Here is a 21946-nt window from a genome sequence, read left to right as displayed (position 1 = left end):
CGTAATTTCTGCGATAGCTTACTACATAATCCAGGGCTAAATTAACAAAATGGCAACATATGTAGACTGCAACATATTTTAGAAAAATACTTTTCAAATCTTCCAACGTACCTAACACTCTCAAAGCCTTCATGAAACATATAAAAAAATTCCGGTCTTTTCAACCACTAACTCTTACAGAAGACCCCACTCACTCCCTGAAAAGCCACCCTATCAGGTTCCCCGTGTACCTGTCGCGATTCCGCAGCATCCCGTGATCGATCAATTTCTCGGAAGATCCCCAGACATCGTCCGTGAGGGGTGTCGCATAGCTTCCGGTCGGAAGCTAGAGCTCTCGGTCGCAAGCATCACCAAGGACGCGTGTACCGAGCGAGGCGGATGCCACACGGCGCGGCGCGTCGTCTGTGCCGCGCCGAGAGCGTATCTGTGATATAGGCGCCGAGATCGCACGGTAGTGCTACACGAAGCGCGCGCCGTTGGCAAGCCAAAGCCGAGAGAGGCACGTCCATCATCATCCCCGCAGCTTACGCCCGTAAGGTGGCAACTTGCTCTCGCGCGAGTGAGATAGGTTTTAGAGTTAGGCGCGTAAGGGGCAATGCTACTGCCCGCGCCAGCAACGTGCCCCGGGAGGGGAAGGTACGGAGCATTCTAGTACCTTGTGGTGGGGCGGGTGAGCCAGCGCGTCAGACACAGAGGAGCGATGTGTCGCCTTGGTGGGGGTAGTCGACAGTGAACAAGCGGTACCGCCGGTTGGGTATGGAGGGGAGGGTTCTAGCATAGTCGGCTGAGCGACCGAGAGAACAGTAGGTGCGAGCAGGAGAACGGTAGAAGGTGGAGAGGGAGCGAGAGGCCGCCGAAAGCGCATAGCGGCCCATAATTCGGTGCGCCGCCCCGCAATCAGGTTCGTGCCTCGATGTTTCTAACCGCCTTGCTCGTCGTCGTCGTCGTCGTCGTCGTCGTCGCAGCCGGGAGAGAGAAACGGTAGTGCACACGTTTTTACGTTTGCTCGGCCAACAGGAGCACTCTCTTGACAGACGAGTGTGTTGTATACGGGTCGGTCCTACGGGTCATATCGAAGCGCGTACCGCGTGGTTTTCGCTTCTCGGGTATATACGCGACTCTTCTCTTTTATTCCGTGTGTACATCTCGATCTCCTCGCTGCCTCGTCGCACGCGCGCGTCTGGTGTCTCGTTTGTTGTTTATATCGTCGGGGGCAGCTGGGCTGACAGGCCAAAAACCCTCCACCACTTACCGGAAGGACAGTGGCATTTGTGTGCCCGACACGACGAACCTGGACTCGAGTGTGAGGAATAATCCTGCGAAAAAAAAAAAAAAAAAAATCAAGAAACGGAAATTACATACGGAACGAGCAAGAAGAAGGGAAAACGCGGTGCCTACTCGTTTCAGAGACCAAGAGAGAGACCGCGCGGCCGCGTCTCCTCTTGCCAACCACCATTCAGTCAAGCCGATCATTCAGTCAGTGCCGGTTCGCTACGCAACTACGGACGTTCTCTTTGTTTACTGCTAGTATACACACGTCTGCACACCGGTTTTTCTTCAACGAGTAGAGATTCGTCATTTCAACGGATATACCAATGATACCTGGCTGGTATGTAAGTGACAAAGAGAATCGCCACAGCCGACAGATCTCTGGTGTTATTGCGATTCTGTGATCCATCGGGGGCGAGACGATTATATTCAAGCACACACACACACACACACAAACACCGTTGTGCGGTCTGCAAGAGGGAGGAAATGTGGTGCTATTTGGACACTGGCCTAAGTGAATGGAATTCGTGAATCTTGCGTTGAATTCTACTACTTTTTTTTTTAATTCTTTAATTTGGTGAATGTGCTGGTTCCTCCTGTAATGATAGACGTCTCATCGATAAACAAAGGGACTCTCCTACAGCGTCACAGAGGCGTCGTCGTCCTGATTATATACTCCTGGTCACACGTCGTCACGTAAATATAAAACGAAAAACACACACATGCATGCCTGAAAAATTCGTGTCTCTCTTATATTCCGTTTTTGTACGCACCGTGTGTGCACGTGTACGAGGAACGGGAGCCGCGTAACCGCCGCCGCGCCGTTACACGGCTCTGATTATTAACGAGTTATTACCGCGATACTAATTAAGTTTAATCGCAAGGCCGCCGTTCGTTAAAGTTAATTGCACGATCGACCACGGCCCACGTCGTTAACTACGTCGTGCCCCGCACTCGCCGCCTGCGTAGCTTTTATAGAAATTACGTGGGGGCCCTTGATCGAAGAGGAGACACGCGATAATCGTGATACATCCCCTGTCGTCGTCGTCGTCGTCGTCATTTGATTTCCTCGTTCCTAATCGTATTATCGGAGCGGCCATTACCAAAAATGCGACGATCGGTCGGGATTACACGCGAAAATTTTTGTCGTCTCATAATCCACGATATCCAAGATTCATGTTTTTTGGTGGTTCACGTCGGTTTTAGATTTCCTTCGTACCGATCCATCGCTTCGCAGACATGTGTTGCTATGTATCCACCGTCTTTTCATTCGCGATCCGCTCGAACGATCATGATTCGAAATTGTTTGTCACCTGAAACCGTTGTGCTTCCCAGGCTATTATTACCGTCGATTCCTCTCAATTATCTTTCCGCGATCGGATTCCCAACCGGACACTATACCAATTTGTATTAATCGATCCGATGTTCACCGATTAATCGGGATCCCGAGGAGTAACGGTGCTTTGGAAATAGTGCTATGAAAATCGAGATGGATTTTTAGTGGTCTCTCTGTGGGAATGTATTTTACTTTTGCGTACTTTCGTTCTCAGGGTCATGTTACGTTAATTTATTTGACAATTTATATTCCCTTGTACGGTAACGTTACTTCGCTAAGAATTCACGAAACGGCTTGGAATAATCTTCCGTTAATCTATTCTCAGAGGACTCACCTAATGAAATATAATTTTCTGTGACCAGTTTCTGTTTAATTCACTAGGTTTTTGTGAATTTCAAACAACTTGCATCCATATTGAATTTAATCACAATTTATCAGCTGTCTTACGAGTTTTAGGACAACTCCATCCCCAGAGTTACTTTATTGTCAATAATTTTCCGGGAACAAAAGAATGTTTATAAATAGTGCAAATGTGCAATTAGTCTACAATTGACACATATCGCCTACGGGGAGGGTTAAATTAAAATCTTCCTCTTAACCCTAGATTACTAAACTATCGTAAAAATCACGACCTCGAATTCGCGATTCTCAGAAATCGTCATGTTGCCGTCAATATCATCAATGTGTGTGCACGTTGTGCCGAATCATTACTGTCTTAATTTTTCTTCTAATAATTACTATCTCAATAAAATAAAAATTTTCTCTAAAACATTGCGTGTTTTCCTTCAGTCGTAATTTTTACGAATGATTAGTAATAACGTAAGTCACACAATATTTTAGTAATCTCGGGTTAACATCTTGCGCACAACAGATAAATTCATCTCTGTCCATCGAGATCCATAAATGTTTATACGATCGCGCGCGTGCATTTGAAATACAAAATATGATCTGTGGACGATTCCACCGTGAAAAACCAAATTCGATTCGCCGCTCGAATTCGATTTCCCTTCGATGATATGCTAATGCCCTCCGCCCTACTGTATGCACATGTCACGCTGGATTCTAGACGGAATTTGTTACAAGTTTCGTGGGCCGTTGCGACACACAGGACTCGCTCGCTCGCATCGTGGTGTGTATTGCGTGCAACGCGTGTGAGATCAATAAATCGGGCTGTGCAGCACACGTACACGGGACACGTGTGTGCTCTATGTATTTGGCCGCGTGGCCTGTACACACCACACTGTTGCGGGGCTGGCTTCAAAACGCACCCGGGTAAGACCGTTCCTTTTTCACCGATCTGACTCCGCAACAATGTATAAAAACTGAGGACAGAGGGACCCGCAGGTCAGAACGTTCACGGTGCATAAAATTTCCTCGAGCCCAGGGCCCAGTGTCGACTTTCGTTGATCCTCGCGCAGACGCTTTTAACGTTATACAGGGTGGTCACGCAACGAGCGGAAAAGCAGATGATATTCTGTGTGTCGCTTCGCAGAAATGGATCTTTCTGACAGTTTAGAATTAATTATACCCAGGGTGTCGCGATCGGTATGTCGTAACTGAGATCGATTTTGTAGGCGACATGGGTTTTGAAAGGATCTATACTGGGAGTTTTTGTAGTATGCTTTCGGAAGTTTGGGAGTGAATATTTCGACGAGAATCTTTTCATGTTTGTGGAACTATGGAAAAGTGAATGTGGTGTGCGTTTAAAGTAAATTTTGTAGATAGTGAAACATCGATCTTTGGCTGTAACTTCTAGTTGCAGGTTACCCTATATAATGGATAAACGAGATATTCGACACTTGTGTCAAACGTCTGACACTTCAGATTTTTCCAACAAAGGATCAGTTTTGAGAAAATTAAAAAAATACAAGAGCAATTTTCGAAAATTTCCTTAACCCTAGATCACTAAACTATCTCGTGACTCGCATTATTACGAATTTTTCGTAAAAAATTACGAGTGAAAGAAAACACGTGATATTTGAACTTCAAGTTATAATTTTTACGATACTTTAGTGATCCAGGGTTAAAGAGGAGTTACAAAGGAAAAATGTATACGACATTTTTGATTAATTTTTCCCCGTACAATTTTTCTGTCGTTAGTCCGTGTCTACTGTCGAGAGTATACACCGAAATAATTGTAGAATCGCCTACTCGGATGAGGTAACCAGTATTTCGAGAGCCTCTAATTCCCTATAGTCGATCATCATAATATATCTCCGTGTGTAAAGGTATCCACGGTTCAAAATTTCGAAGCACGCTGCTCGGATTACAGACAAGAATTTTTGTACCAGAGAAACTAGCTATGCTCGTGTACACTTTCTCTCTCGCCTATCATCCTACAGGCTTCCCGTTGTGTTTTTGATAAATTCGATACGAAACTTCCTGGACGCGCGCGCGCAAGAGAGAGAGGGAGAGAGTGCGTGTTGTCGAGGACACGTAATGTATATACGCACGTGCATTATCTTGCGGAATAAATACGTGTTGCACGCGTATCGAACGATCGAATCGAAATCGTGAGTTGAAACGACGATTCGGATTTAAGAAAAAAAAAAAAAAGAGTAAAACACCTTCCATCGAGGAGAGACGAACGTGAATTATTATTTCGGATGAGTTCGCCATTTTGTTTTTTTCTTGAAAGAATGATTAACTGCGTTTTCGTTAGGAACCGAGAGGATCCCTTTCGAGCTCGTGTCTTTCCGCATGGTAGGGCCTATGGTTATTTGATCGATACCGAGCCCTTCGCCTGCTCCACGCTTTTCACCGTGAGCGACCCTTTTATTAATGACTGACTCACACGCATCCCGATAAGCTGATAGTCACGAGGCACTCGGAAACAGTCAGCTCTCTCGGCCACATTTTACGCACGCACAAGGCTTCTAGTATTTTTCCGACCGATTTATTAGATCACTGCGAACGTTCGGTCGTTTTCGAGTAATAAAACCGTGAACATGTGTGCGACAGTTTTTGGGAAACTTGCAGAGAATAGGGAATATGTACTCGATGTAGTGAAGAAATAATCCATTATTCTCTGTCACATTCAGTGTTCATTTACCGAGGAAATCGAAAGTCTGCTTTCTGCAGCGCCCTTCGTCAATTTCATCTACAGTGACTCATAAATTTGTTCACAGAAGGCTGTTAACTTTATTTGATCAAATTACGTGGTAAATTACGAATTTTATTGTAAAATTAAGGGAAAGTTATCACAAATGTATGGTTCAAGTAAAAACTATGAGGATACATAAATAGACATTGAATATAAATTGTTACACCTAATTGTTATTTGGGAGTATGTGAAGAAATGTGTGTAAGAAACACATCTTGAAGTTCAAGTATATGTATATCTATCCACGTAAAAAAATAGTAAAATGTGCATCTTGTAAGTTCGTAAAAATTATTAATCCTTAGTGTACATAAAATTCATTGATAGGTTGTTCCATTTATGTTACATTGGTACTTGTCGAAGGAAAAGATTAACTTCACTTCCTCCGTTTCGCAAGACTCGTATCCATCAGATTCGACGTATCAACAAAAAAAAAATGCTCGTTGTTTTCAAATACGTTCATTATCGTGCACGATTATCGATCCTCTAATTCTCGAGCCTCGTAATCCCTATCGTTATCGTGCCGAGAGAACAAAAGAGTCACGCTCGGGCCCGTGGAATGACGCGTTCCGCGAATTTACACCGCTTGGATCGTAATTGGAAATCTCTAAGAAATCGTTTTGTACCCTTGATAACGCGTAAACACCGTTGATCCATCTATCAGAGATTTTTATCGTTCTCACGATCGTCGACCGATAGCAGATCTTAAGCTTTCGCCTACGTCGATCGTCTTAATGGACGCTTCACTGTTGATTGTTACCTTAAAAATATACCGGACAGCCATTCTTTAACCCCTTGTTTATGAAGTTTCAAAAAAATGTTTTTCACGATTTCACGCTCTTTTATTGTCAGTTATCATTTTTATTCACTCGACCGTCAAAACAGACGCGTGTTACCGTACCGATATATCTCCGTACCTTTACACGACCGATAGCGCAAGCCCGTCAAGATAAAGAGAGTATATCAGGGATATATATACCTACCTGTGGGTGGGTGGAGCGTATATACTCGTTGTAAAAAACCGTGCAAAGTAACCGAATTTTGAAAGCGTCACGTTTCGCCTAATGATTTATGCGCGACAATGCCCCGGTAATTGGCATAGCGCATAGACCGAACGAGACGGCGCGGCTCGAGCACGGGGCCCCTGTCCGTCGATTAATTAATGAATTGACGGGCACGAGATTGCGGCCGCGGAACGATGTCCATACATTCGTCACCACCCGGGTAGAGAAACGGTCAATTGTCGGGTGTGCGTACGCAAAGTTTGTCGATCCTGTCGGGAGTCAGCGCATCGGTCGTGTCGGTCCCCGTGTTCATACGTACCACAAGCGTGGGAATCGTTGCACCAACGAGTTCCTCGACACCGAAAGAGAAGGAGAGAGAGAGCAGGAAACGTACATAATACATATATCCCCGGCGTCTGTATATCCGGTAGATCGAGTAATCCTCGATTGAAGAGAAAGAGAACGAAAAATTCCGTACCGGAGGTGAAGCAAAAGGCTAATAAATACGGATATCAGAATCTCCCTGTCTCTCTCGAATACACCGGGCAGTAAAAAGATAATTATTGGAAAATGGAAACCGATGATCGTCGGGGCTTTCGGTTATAAAAATTTTACAATTTATTGTGCAACACTAAATATTATGTATTTCCTGGGTTCGACCAAGCGGGGGAGGAAAATAAATTTTTCGAGTATACTCGTAAAATCGTCTGTTTAAGGAATATAATCTGTCGTAATACCGATCGACGTTGTAAAAGGGTTTCTGAAGGCCCTTTCTCTCTCGATCACGCAGCAATTTGAATTGTTTTAAAACGGTGAACCGCAATGAGATAGCAGAAATTAAGGTTCCAGGGTCTGTTGCTACGTACCTGCGCGTACGTATAGCTCTCTCTCTCTCTTTCTATATACATATATATATAGAGAAGAACGTTCGTTGTATATACAAGAGGGGTTTTCTAGCCGTGCGCTAGGCGTACCTGCAGAGAGGTCGATGGGGCCCTTCGGGGTACGTAGCAGCTGGCCCCGATAATTGCGCCGGCGATGTTATTAATGGTCCCAAGATTTGCTTCGGCCCGGAACCCAGGTATAGACGTAAGCGCGCTAGTACACGTTGGCTATACACTGCAGTACTTGCACAGTGTGCCCGCGCACCCGACCTAATCCTACGTGAAAAAGTACGCTGCGCAAACGGTCGTACAATGATATTTGGGTTGGTTGAAAGGAACGAACACGAAATGAAAATGGAAACTTTGCGCAGCTCCCTCAGACTTCCTGTTTTTCCACGATCGGACCCGGTCCTCGAATGGGTGTGGTGTAGGATATGTAGTTTAGGATTCTTGGATTCGGGCAGGATAGAGGTCTTCGTAGGTGTGTTTCTGTGGAAGGAAATCGGTAATGTCAGTAAAATGTTCTGTGTGCAAGTTTTGCTTGTTTTTGTTTTATTTAAAGGAAATCTGTTCGGTCATTTTTGCTCGATCAATAATGTATGTTCCTTGGTCAGCTGTGACGGTTACACTTCCTGTTTTCTCGACATTTTCACGTTTTGTATGTTTCTGAAGGTGAAGAGTATTATTTCATACGTATTGCGATTCTTTGGATCGTTACCAGGTCGTTTTATATAATACATAATTCTTCGTGGCTTCTGTAATTTTGTGCGACAGAATGTTACACAACAAGTATTTTCAATATCAATTTAATCACAATCTTATCGCTAACATAGTTCTCGAGTGTAGGAAGTGAAACTAGAAAAAATTCCAAATAGGGCACGACAATCTATATTTTATTGTATTTTAAGAGTTCAATATTTTGGTACAGCGAATATTTCTCCAAATCGGACATACTATGACTCGGAACGTGCTTCCACAACTAAGTCCTTCCAAATGATGCACAAAAGGCTGGGTCATCTGTCTCCGAGCATCCTCGATGCGTTTAATCTATTTATTCGGCTTCGAGAGATCGTCGTCGTCGTCGTTGTTCGTCCGTTCGACTCGTGCGAATTTTTAGAATCCAGGGATTTAGAAACGGCCAAAAGGAAGAGGAATCTCGGTGTTGTGCGTCTTCCAAGAAGGGTCCCCTTGGCCTGTAGCCTGTAGGGTGGTTTATTTTCGGTCGGGAAACGGAATGCTCTCGTCGAGGTGGCTGCACACTTTCATTACCCGTCTTTTCTCGTGGAAAATCTTCATGTTCTCCTACCCTGCCTGTAACTCGAGAATAAACCGCGTGTATGTATGGTATACCGTACAGTTCTTCGCTCTGGATATTATACACGCTTTTCCCTCCCATGTCACGTATGGCCCTGTGTGGGCATGGGTCCCCGACCATTCGTAACGCGGCACTCGAACGGTGAAAAGGATCTACAACTCTCCGGGTAACACGAGCCCAACAACGCTACGGGATTTTCCCTTCCTCTCCTCCCTTCTGAACATGTGTTGTTATCCGTGCAAACTGCGTTCCAAGACACACACACCCACGTGAAAATCGAGTTTTCACTCTCCTTGTGGGCCCCGTTTTTCCCTGGTAGAAACTTTCACCATTCGAGAGAGAAAGAGAGAGAGAGAGAGAATGGAGATTGGAATTCTCGGCGAAACGGAAACGGGACGTCCGCGCGGGATCCGTGAAACAAAATCAAAGACCTTCGGTCAACGATGGTGGTTCATTCATCGTGCCCCCTCCCTTCCCCCCCCCCACCCCTCACGTTCTCAGTACTCCCTCTTTAATATTTAAGATCTGACGTCAGATCTTTGAACAGTCGAAGAAAATCGTGCATTCCACCGTCCGCTCGTTTCTTTCGCGCTGCGAATACATTTCAATTGTTTAGGCGCGCACACCGAGAGTAGATTTTTTCGAGCGGGAGCATCAGCAAGGTTGTAGTGAGTGCTACTTAGAATATGTTTTTCTATGAGGTGTTTTTATTATTTAGATTTTGGAATTATGTAGGATTGTACGTACCTACTTTCGTTCGTTGACGGTTTTCGTGAAAGTGAAAATGGAAAAAAACATATCTCATTGAATTTTGGAGAAATCAACGCAGAGTGTCTAGACAATCCATTACCTGTGCAGTGCGTATTGCATCAGCGTATTTGCAGGAGATACTCACCTGCACTTTGTGCCATTTTTATCGCGTCGAACGCCGAGACTTTTTAACCTTTACTCCTTCCTAACGATAAATTTCTTTACAATTGTAGGATATTATTCGCATATAATAAAATGATACAGTATATTACAGATTTAACCCTAGATTACTAAACTATCGTAAAAATTGCGACCTCGAATTCCCGATTCTCAGAAATCTGTTGTCATCATTTTTACGAATGATTAGTAATAACGTAAGATACAGGATAGTTTAGTGATCTAGGGTTAAATATAAGAAATCATGAAAAATATGCATTGTCTTATAGCCACTATAAAGTTGACTTTCGATCCAAGTGCATATCTTCCTTATTTGGCGACATTGGTCCACCCAGGACTGAGCCGTCTAGCCTCTTTGTTCGAAACATCGAATTACTCATTGTTACACCTTACAACCAGAGACTATCGAGTCCCCACGAATAAATCATTTCCCATTGTTCCGAATCGCTTCTTCCGTTCTCCACCTCCTCTTCTCCGCCATCCTTGGATCCGGATCGAACAATGAACTTACCGATCAAAGAACACACTGATCATCCGGTAATGGAGACATCGGGAATTGTCATCGACGGGATCCACGTAGCGGTATAATAACCCCGTGATCAGTCGTGTGTCGGTTGTGTTGTTGTGTTGGACAGTGGAGGAGGAAGCATCCTTCTATCCAATCTCTCGGAACTCGTCTTGATCTGTTCCACGGGCTCTATCTTGTTTTGCACGGGGTGTATCGATATGGCGGGCACGCGCGCTGGCATTTCCTGCTCCGGCGCTAATATCGCGACGCGTTACCCCCGCCACGACCGCTATGGCAGTTGCAGACGTCGTCCGATTTATGTACGTATATGTATCGTACGGTGAATAGGAGTCGAACGAATCGCCTTCAAAGAAAACATTCTCATTTTGATATGTAGGTATCGTTACAATCTTTTTACATGATACGTCGTAATATTTATATTTTCTATTTTTCTTGTTTTCTACACGGAAAAGTCTTCGTGCTGTTTAATAGTCACGGATGATCACGTTTTATCCGGAAGATTATATGGTGGATCGAAGGCTCGTAGAAGACACGAGTCTCTGTGATGGCGAATCGGTCGTCGATGATAGCCTGGGGGGGGCCTGTTTAATTGCGTTTTAGGCGGTCGGGTAATTTACACGCACGCTTAATGAAATTTTTCAACGGGAAGAGGATTTCCTGGGACGCCTCTCGGTGCCGTGATTACGCGCACCGCACGGAGTAGCGAACGGAGTTGCCCAACCGACGAAATTAGCCAGTCACTTCACCTTGAAAATCATAGTAAGTCCGATAAATTACGGAACGACCGTCTGGCTCGACGAAAAAAGGAATTTCGATCGTTTCACGAAGCCCGAACAGATTCGTGACGCGTCGGCCGCGTGAATGATCGCGCCTGTCAAACGTCTCTTAATCGATCGGATTTTTGCCTCCCGTTCGTCTGACGGTTTCGTTAAGCGATCGATAAGCGGAAACATCGATTCATCGCCGTGGGTGAGCGCAATTTAATTTTTTTCAGTAATAGATTATTAATAAATTAAGAAGGGTACGTATACTTCCATGACTCACAGCACTATACAGGGACATTATCAGTAGTTTATCGAATAATGTATAATCTTACTGACTTGAAACAATTCTACGTCGATTCACAGAAAACATGTTCTGAAACATCCTATATATAGACCAAATAATACGGTCGTTCGTATACTCTTAACAAATTACTCGAATAACAAACGATTATTCAACCACTGTTGGGGTTTTTACGTGGAAACAGAATCATACGCACAATATTATTGTTTCGATTCGTTATCAGTCGACAGAATGATAATTCATCGGGCTTCACCTTTGAGTTTTGTCGTCGCGCGATAAAATCCGTTGCTTGACGAGCGCAAACATAGAACAGCGAAAGGATAAAGAGAAATTTTCGATCTGAATTGTACGTATCACGTATCGCTGGGTTCTCGATGAAAAATCGTCGTAGATGCTGTTGACGCGACGCGACGCGTAATCGATCTTAATCCCGATCCCCGTATCTACGCTCCCCTCCTCTAAAAACCAGCACTGTTCGCAACCGCCGCCGCGTGGATCCAGCGGTTTCGCGATAAAAACGCAATATTCTGCAGTCGACTGTGCAAGATAACGCGTTCCATATTGCAGAGAGCCGACGAGATAACAGCACTCGCCTGTTATTTACGTACGCGGTGTGGAGCATTGTGCTGCATCACCGGCTTTTTTTCTCTTTCCTCTCCCTACCCTCCACCGGCGAACGATCCGCTGCGTTTCTTTTACTCAGCGCCGCGTTGCACACCTTTGTGCCCCTCGTTTCTCCGTTCGTACATCGTTGATTACGCTCGCGACGACGATACACGCATTGTCAAAATATCATTTATGCGTGAACGTTGTTTTACTTTGCACTGAATTACAGTTTTCTGTTGACACGTTCGTATTTCCATGCGCACTTTGATCAGAATATTTTTGAAATATTCAGTGGAAGAATAATATTTCATGTGTTTTAGATCGGTATTGAAATGAGCAGAAGTTTACTAGGAAATTGAAAACGTAGAATTTCCCGACAGAACCCACAGAATAGGACATAATGTATGGGGAATTAGGAGATTCCTAGTGTAAAGGTTCTAATACGTATTTTCTTCATTCGATACAAAGAGATATCACATTGTTCAAAAGAATATTTTGAATGTTGATATTATGGTTAGACGTCTAAGATTTGTTTCGTTTATTAAAGGTTCTTTTGGGTCCAAAGTGGCCTAAAGTTCATATAATCTCCATGAAAATGTTTACTTTATTACTTATTAAACACTTACATTTACGATAAGTGCATAAAATCGGCAGTCTACTTATGGTAGTTTAACTTTAATATTACCGATGGAAGAAAATGGGAGGTCTGCTTCTATGGCGGTCAATTTTGAAATTTAAGTCACGGCGTCGAGGCCTCATTAACGCTTTGATTACTAAATGTCTCTTAATTGGACGCTGCTGTGATCCACGTCGCGACGTGAACGCGCGCGTGGTTATCAAAGGGTCGTCAACCTAACGTGTTCCGTACCGAACGATCGAGGAAATACCTGTAAACACGGCTGTACACACACGCACGCGGCCGGTCTGACGCCTGTGTGTGTCGATATCAATGCTCCTTCCCCCCTATGATAAGGCCAATAACTCGTGTGATCTTTCATTTACGCTTTGATGATCGAAAAGAGAAAGGAAATCGAAATTTCGAGAGGCGAACGAGTCGATATTACGCGGCGTCGTTACACGAGACGAACGGTGAGAGGAAATAAACACATGCACTACAGGCTATATGAAAATTACAGTATAATAAGACATTCGATTCATTTGGAATGATATATGAAACTGAACGTTACTTTACAGGAACAAAAAATGTTTTTTTGCGGTTGATTTTATGACATTCGAGCGTGTATTAGGCCACATATCCACTTCAACGACTAGTAAACACGTTCTTTGATCATGGTTTATGATATTAATATCGTCAATACAATACCTTCAAGCACCTCGGAATACAAACTCCATTACGATAGAGTATAGAGCATCGAAGTACGCTGTTTCACTTTATAACCACCCATCTTGAATTAAGCCACGTCCTCACTTGACAAACGAATCGATCATTAATTCCATCGTATGAATACAATCAATTAACACTAAAATTATCAATGTTCAATGTATCCTAAATTAAATTGTCGAATATATTGATATATATATATATATGTATATAGCATACAATACATCATAGTATAAGTAATTGTAAAACAAAAATTTTGTGACCGTAAAATCAATCGGAAAAACAGAGGTCATTATTCAGGCTGAGAAAACGGCTCGAAATAATGATTATCGCGTTAAATAATGATCGTTGAGTTTCCCGCGACGCAGTACAGAGTCGGGTTCCCATTTCGCCCGTCGAGCACAATTACGCCGAGACAGAAGCACGTAGATGTCGGTGTAATAATTGAATGACGATTGCCCGGATGGCATAATGATCAGCCCACTGGCCGACGGATGATGACTTTCACCGTTGTTGCGGCGACGAACGGGCGTGTGGCGTGTACCCGGCAATGTAAACCAGTGTTCGAAACTGCGCCGAGTATTTAAACGACAATGACACTTTCTTCTGTGGACAACGGCGTCGTACACTTTCTATCGTGTACGATATACACGTTGTCACCCCAGTACTTTCGCCTGTTGGCACGCAACGTGTGGTAAATTTACGTCAGAGTAAATACCATTCGCTAAGGACACGTTCGATCGTTAATCCGTTAATTCTATGCACTCGAAACATGCGATATCGTGGATAAATTTTCTGGTAATTTATCGAAGGAGGACTATTTTTAACCAGTGAAGTAAATGTATTAAATTCGGATGGTTATTTAAAACTATTATTTTTGGAACTGGTAAGTGCAAACGAATTTGCTTTGCAACATTGAAGAATTTAATGAAACAATAGAGGATTAGATAAATTTCAAATAATGTTAACACGCATTAAAGGGCGTTTAGTTTAAAGATTTTAGGAGGGTCGTTCCCACTCCCGTAATCCGAATAAAGGATTTAAGGGGAAAACAAAGATCTTTTCCATCGTGTGTTTTGGACTCTGTACACGCAAGTCAGGAAACTGAATAAAACCATTGCAAAATACTCACCGAGAGGCTGCTGGAGTAACGCGATAGGCGTTGTTGACTAGCGATTATAACGTGCCGTGCGAAATTTAATGCGTATGCAAATTATTCCGTGGTGTTGTTGAACACCTTTCGAATCGATTTTGCATTTGCATACATTCCAGCAAAAGAGTAACGGGGTATATTTTCGTATAATCTTGGAAATGGACTTAATTAACGGGGGAACATTGTAATTCCATTTCAATTAAATAATATGCTTCGACGGTGTGTGTACAGGGTGGGACAAAAGTATTCATCATTCTCAACATACAAACATTACGAAAGTATCAATCTTTCAATTAGAAACTTCATTTATGCATATGTATACATACTGGTATGAAAAAATTCAGAATCAAACGGGAAGTCTCCCTGATAATTAAATTCAGTATCAATTGTGTTAATGCTTTATTAATAATTGATTATTACATAATTATTATCAAATTTCATCGTGAAATTCACAGTGTGGTTTCACAATTGAATTCTTCGGTTTACGCTACCTGAACACTGAGTAGATCATTTGAAAAGAAAAATAATGAAAAATAGCTTGCCTATGAATGGAAACAATGGGGTATTTACGAGCGGGTTGGAGGAGGAGGAGGCGGAAACGCGACCGGAGAAACGCAATAAAGTATTGAACAGTACACCCCGCATGAGTCCGTAGTAATGCGATAGGCGTTGTTGATTCGCGATTACAACGCGTTGCGCCGCACTGCAATGAGGTTTACGATTGCTCCGTGGCATATAAAACGATCGCGTCCGATTCGAGGAAGTTGTGTTGTGCACCGAGGCGTCCTTGATTCGCCACAGCGAAAAATCTCTTCTTCTTTTACTTTTTTTCCTTCGTTCGTTGTTCGTTTCACGAATGAAATATTTAAACGTTGTCGTGGTATCTTTTGATTTATCGCGGCCCTCGGTGTAACGACGCGCCCGAGCAAACAGCCAGATAAAAAAGAACATAAATTGCATTAGCCGTTGAATTGAATGTTCGCGACAAACGGGAGACACGATGATGCACACTGCGTCCTCGGTCACAAAAAAGCCCACATACATCCTCCTCTTCTTTAGAGACACGAAACACTTTGTTGCGCTTTTAGTTTATATTTTCGTTAACCGCGCGAATCGCGTCGACTCGTTCGCTCGCGCGCGCGCGCGCGCACGTCGTTGTTATCTGTGAAAATTTCTTCGGCCACGATCCGTTAGTCGGCGAGGCGTCTCTTTATCGTGTTAAATTGCAACACAGATAAATGTAAATGTAGATGGCATAATTAATATGCAAATAGAAGCGTGTAAAAGGCTAGGTATAGTCATCAGACTGTCATTAAAACTATCTTTAGCCTGAGCTAAATATTCCGTAAATTACAACGATGATAGTAGTCGAGGAAGATGTAGAAAAAGGACATGAATTAGTCGAAATGATAAAAATTGTTGAAGAATCTTTAATAATCTAAATTATATTTTCGATGCTCTTGTGGTCTCGTGAAACCAGTTCTTCGTTCTATTTAATACTTTATTCGACCGATGGTTCTAAAAGTAATCATAGAATATCAAGTACACTTGATGCTGATACATCCTTCGACTATGATACCAAAATGGTGCCAATGATTAATAGGAGAAAATCCCATGATCTAGATAATGAAGCTTCGAAATAAGATAAGACAAAACGTTAGGTACCGCCAAAAGTTACTGATATAAATATATCACAAATTACTGATATAAAAGTACTAAAAATACCACAAATTACTGATATAAAATATGTACAATCCTGATGTTGTAAAAATATAAATTCACTTACAATCTCGTACAAAATTTATCGATACTTATCTAGAGTTGCGAATGCTTTCGCGAACGGGCACATTTATTTCGCGGCTGATTCCTTTTGTCAATTAAAACGATCAACGCACAGAGAATACCGCTAGCCAGTATCGTAAAAAGATCGAAGTTATTCGGGCCACGGGTACCACAAAGCAACGATCGCTAATGATGTCGGGTTTCAGCCGGCTCGCTGCTCCCGTCGATCTCTTTCCTCGCGGTTTCATAAATCACTCTCGTAGCCGGCGGACGTATGCAGATCACTGTGTTTTTACGTCGAATAAGTCTCCTTTGTTTACGCCCTGTATCATGAAACATTCCTCGAAGACCGACAATCATTAAACGCATAGATCCGTACGCGTCGATCGAACATCTGTCGTTTTGATGGCGCGACACTCGATCCTGGCGAAACGAACTAATGAATTTTACATCGATCGACTGTGTTACGACGTTTTGCAAAACCGATACCTGTCGCGTGACTCGCGTGTAGGAGTAGGGGTCTGTTTAAACGTGAAATATATCGATCGTTCGTTCGTCAAAATATGTTCAGGGACGCCGGATTCATTCATATGGTATAATGTAACGCGTGGACGGCACACACGTGGAGAACGAAGAGCACGCTTTCGTTGCGATTCCGCGATCATTGAGGAGATGGAACATCTGATTGAAAGATACAGCACGTTTCAAAATTTATTCACCGGTAGTTATCACTTGAAAACCATAGGCGGTATGCACTTTATACTTAACAGTTTGCATATTTTCAAATGTTCAACCCTGAGTATTTAAATAAATATCTGACGGGAACAGATGTATAGATTATACTCTGTTTCTTTTTAAACTTAGATGTTATATAGAAATTATAGAAGAACATTCTATTCATTCCATAATCTTTCATAACCTTCGTGTGTATCGAAATATTCAGGAAGCATGGAGGAAGTTCCTCTGTCTGCACATACAAAAAGTCTTTCAAAGATGATGGTCTGATGGACATGACCCTGAAAATGATACAATCTGAAATACGATAAGTATTTAAATTTGTCTAGTTTGAATATTTACGTGAACGTATGAGGCCTTCTAACGTTGATAAGATAGCAGAAATGGATGGCAAATATAATATTCGGAATTAGAAAAATTACTGGACGTAGTATTTGAGATTCCGAAACACCTTCTATACGACGGTCAGCTGATTTCCTATATTGCCTGAGAGGCTCGTCACTCCGTAGACGGGAAAATGCGTATTTAATTTCAGTATCGAAACTGAGATAACGCTTGCTCCCAGCTCCACGCCTCGTAACGCTTTCTACGTATGCGCTTGCGAAATCCTCCTCTGGTCATTATGTCAGTTTCATAATGTGTGCAAGTGCTCGAAGGCGTATGTGTGTTCTCATCGCGTTCCGTGTTACTTCGATACTTCAATTGTCACTTTGTTTTATTCATTCTTGGAAGAAAACGCATCACTGTCGAGCACAGGTCGCATCTGGTCTTAATGCATTCGTGGCTAGGGAACTACTAATTACATTTTAATACGGTGCTAATTGCATCTTTTCAGATTTAATATCTTTTCTACACCTGAAATTTGGACCAAAAGTTTTGGACCTCGGTGCAATTGTATACATACTTTTCCTGATTTTCATAATCATAATTGATACACGACATATACATAGACCCTTAAAAATTTCTAGCAACTCTCATTCTTTATTTAACCAGATGTATAAAACCTACTTTCTGATTTTACACCCTTTGTAAAAAAGATATTCCTGATGTAATGATAATATTTATCGAGTCATGACATAAATACTGTTCATTGATATTTTATAGTAAAGGAAGGAATAAAATTGTTGACAGATTATCAAATTGTGTGTGATCATCAACTTATCGAAAATTCTGTAATAATTCGGGATCTGTCGTGTCGCGATTAGACACGCCCCGTGTATGTATTCAATCCGATTTCAATAGAAACGCTCGGCAATGCCCGCACGCATTGTAATTCTATAACGTTCGCGTGCTCTGCGGCAGCCCGTTAATACACCTCTGTAATTTAAAAGCAGAACTCCACCGTGGAATATTCGAAGGTGTTTAAAAAAATAGGTCGGCCCCTAAGGCGAAACAGTCATGCCTCGACGAAATCCAGGGCCCTTTTCGTAACGACTAAAGGTGAAAAAGTAATTATAGTTTACCATAGCGCTGTTCGATATCTCGTTTTCTAATATTTGCCGAGAATGGTACAAAGTAAATCCACGGCATCGTAAACAAGACCGATAGCCTTATCGTTGAACCGTCTGATATTTGCACGATTCTCCTATTATTATTACTGTTTCATGCCCCCCTTTCCAACCTGCCTGTTCATTAAAAACGATCTGTAATCGTTCGACGAAGCATCGACGTGTACCATATAATATTTTCACCACAAATTTCGAAACCTCAGATTTTTGTATCGTTTTTCTAAACCTCTCATTGTACTCAGCACAATTTTCTGCACATTAGGTATAAAATCATATAATAACTCATTAATCATTAGTAAAAAACATTGGTAAGAAACATTTCAAGTAACGATCACCATCCAGGCGAAATTTTCTCCGCATACAATGACTCACGTAAAATTCACTTAGTCCACCGACAGACATGAATAATATCAGATCTGGAAATTCCCCCCCGAAGAATCACAGAATCTTCCAATTTCTCACGATTCTTCATCCATCAATGACTGAATGATCGTTGATGGCTGCCGAGGATCGAGGCACCGCGTTCACCCAGGACGATCTAGTAAATGAACGAGGCAAACGTTCTCTGGAATGCCTACATTGTTACACGTTTAATTTATAATCTCGTCCATAATTCTTGTGGCCGCGACGAGTCGCGTGTGTATGCAGGCGCCTGTTAACCTGGCCTTTTTTTTTTTATCCGGTTTGCAGGACAGAGACTGAGGCGGCTGAATAAAAGGAAGGAGATTGAGAGTGGTCCAGAGAACAAGGAGCGAACAGGAGGAGGCGAGATCGACAGTGGAAACAGGTAGAGGAGGGGCATGATAAGCACGGACACACGTGTACCACGAAAATCAGTTGACCTGGTGGACAGTTGTCTGACGTCGGGCGTCCAGGGACAACGTATGTCGGAATGACGCGTCTATCAGGCAATGGCAGGGCAGAGGGTGCAAGGACTTCGTTAAACGGGCGAAAGTGATACACGGTCGTGGTTTGTGTTGGTGGAGTGGTGGAAGAAGGTGACGGGGAGAAACGGAAGAAAGAAGCGTTTCGGGATCGTGGAATTTTCATTGGGTAAGAGAGAGATATTTTTTTATATTTCCATCGACTGTTAGGTGAAATGTTTCGAATAATTCACTTCGAGTATCGTATAATCGCAATATACATATGTACATAAATAAAATGCAATCTTTTTATCGACTTTTCCCGGAACGTAGATAAGAATGGTAATTATAGCTCGAGAGATTTCAGTGTCTTACTTTGAATGGCGAATCAGATTATCTGACAGAGATGACGCGTTTAAATGAAGACTGTGTATGATTCGAATGAACGTTAGGAAATATTGCTTTAGTATGGTGTAATAACGATTGTAAGAATGTCAGTTGAATCGAGATAACTATTTAATTTGATAAAACAGCAGATTGATAGTGGGCGAAGGGAAGATTGAATTTATAACGTGCGGGAATCAGTCCATTTGAGAAAAATGTCCGATAGGCCGTCACGTGTCGGTCGAGCCACGGTCTCACAATAGTCCACGCATTGTTTTCAGAACCGATCACGGTCTCATTGTCTCACCATACTCCGTAAACGGCGGATAACGTCCTCTCGTCGCTATCACGATGTCGTTATTATGAGATCCACGCTAGGCACAAAGTTTCCTTACACTTGACATCGATCGAAATCGTTCGACATCATCGTCATCGCAACAGACACGAACGAAACATTCGAGATCGACATTCTAGAGGACCAAAAAGACGAAAGATCGAAGAACCAGCAGGGCATAATCAGATTCTTAGACAACCGAGCAACAAATTGACTACCAAAGAATTTTATTGGCAGATAATCACAGGAGATCACAAGGTCTGTTTAACAAAGCCACAACGATCGAAGGAAAACCATCTAGTGACAGAAAAGCGACCTCGTTCAGGAAGACATCATTCAATCCAGGCAATTGTGGTCGTTTCAGCGAGAAGTAAATTGCCCGTGGACGTGGTCCAGGCCAAGTGGACGGGGGTAGCGCACCGTGGGTCGATAAAAAGGATAGAGGGGTGCGTGGTGGAACGCGACGAAAGGTGAAGTGAAGGTGTCCTCGTTGGGGTGCCAGAGTGAGCACGATAGCACCTCTGGTGCCCTCGGCCGTGGGTCCCGAGGGGACGGACGCCATGGCGGCCTCTTCGTCCTCGTCGAGCGGCGAGCAACAGTACTCACTCAGGTGGAACGACTTCCACTCGAGCATCCTCAGTTCATTTCGTCATCTGAGGGACGAGGAGGATTTCGTGGATGTGACACTGGCATGCGACAGTAGCAGCTTCACCGCGCACAAGGTCGTCCTCTCCGCGTGCAGTCCGTACTTCCGGAGGCTCCTAAAGGTCAGTGGTTTTTCTTTTTCTTCTTTTACCATCATTCTTTGCGTTCCTCTTGATCTTGAGAATTCAAACGGGTTGGCGGAATACGTACTGATGTCCGTTTCGGGGATAGAACAGATCACTTAACGACTTAACAAACACTTTAACGGTGTTTGACGAGTATGTATAGTACATAGTTGTGACGAAATGACCAGTTTTTAGTAACTAGTATATTCGTCATGTGAAAAATATAGTTATTAAAATTTGAGTAAAAATTGCAAAGTACAGTTCTTCTATTAGAATAAAAGAATCGAATGGTTACACATTTCTGAAATAAAATTGTACCGTTAAAGGGTTAAAAATCTGCCAGGTTTCTTTTGTTGACAGTTCGTTCGCTCTATTCGAGTTTTTACATATCTTCAAATAGTCAGTGTTATCGAACGAAAATAGAGAATTTTAGAAAGACAAATTTATTCGTAATCACGTTCGTTCTCATAATGTAGCCGGTGCAAATGTAAAATTCGGATGCTCACGGAGGTTTGAGGGTAGGAAGACGGTAATTACGATCACGACGGGCGGGAGGAAGAATCGAGAAGGGACTTCCGGCTCGAATTTGCATAATAACGTGCCGTCGATATCGTTCGCCGGCCAACCGGAGTCCTCCACGACCAAAGGACTATCGATCACTTCGAAATGTCGTCGCGATATCGTCAATCGAGGTTCACCTCTTCGAAAAACCAGTTTCCTCGTGTCCCCCCTTGATCGACCACCTCATCGGCGTCATCTAAAAAGAGTCTACCCTCTATAAGTCGTCTTCTTATTATAGATGAAACATTCGACAAAGGTTCAGGGTATTGGAAGCATTGGTAGATTTACCATCAGGTTCCCGTTTCCTCACTTTTATCTTCCATAGTCTTTGCATTGCTGTACTAAGCATAACTATAAAACAACCTTAAAATTTCAGTTCTTATGTATTGTGGTTAAAATAAAAACGAACCATGTATGCCATGTCTGAAATCGTGTGGAGAAATGATGTTTCTCCCGAAAAGGACAGATTATATTCCCTA

The 21946-nt window shown here is 42.8% G+C and overlaps 1 protein-coding gene and 1 long non-coding RNA gene across 2 annotated transcripts in view; both read left to right on the top strand.

Moving 5' to 3' along the window:
* The first annotated feature begins 817 nt into the window (after positions 1-817).
* LOC107185469 lies at positions 818-20616 on the top strand. The gene is made up of 3 exons (XR_001516165.1): positions 818-1609; positions 19246-19608; positions 20084-20616. It is a non-coding gene; the product is annotated as an uncharacterized LOC107185469 (long non-coding RNA).
* Positions 20617-20620: 4 nt separating this feature from the next.
* LOC107185467 (protein abrupt-like) overlaps positions 20621-21946 on the top strand; it is a 46792-nt gene continuing 45466 nt past the window's right edge. The window contains exon 1 of the mRNA XM_015573150.1: positions 20621-20903. Within this exon, the coding sequence (XP_015428636.1) occupies positions 20697-20903 (207 nt within the window). The 5' untranslated portion in view covers positions 20621-20696. The remainder of the gene's footprint in view (positions 20904-21946) is intronic.

Source organism: Dufourea novaeangliae, unplaced genomic scaffold (assembly GCF_001272555.1).
Source record: "Dufourea novaeangliae isolate 0120121106 unplaced genomic scaffold, ASM127255v1 scaffold57, whole genome shotgun sequence".
Lineage (NCBI taxonomy): Eukaryota > Metazoa > Arthropoda > Insecta > Hymenoptera > Halictidae > Dufourea > Dufourea novaeangliae.
Note: the sequence above shows the minus strand (reverse complement) of the source record. Positions and strands in the feature narration are given on the sequence as shown.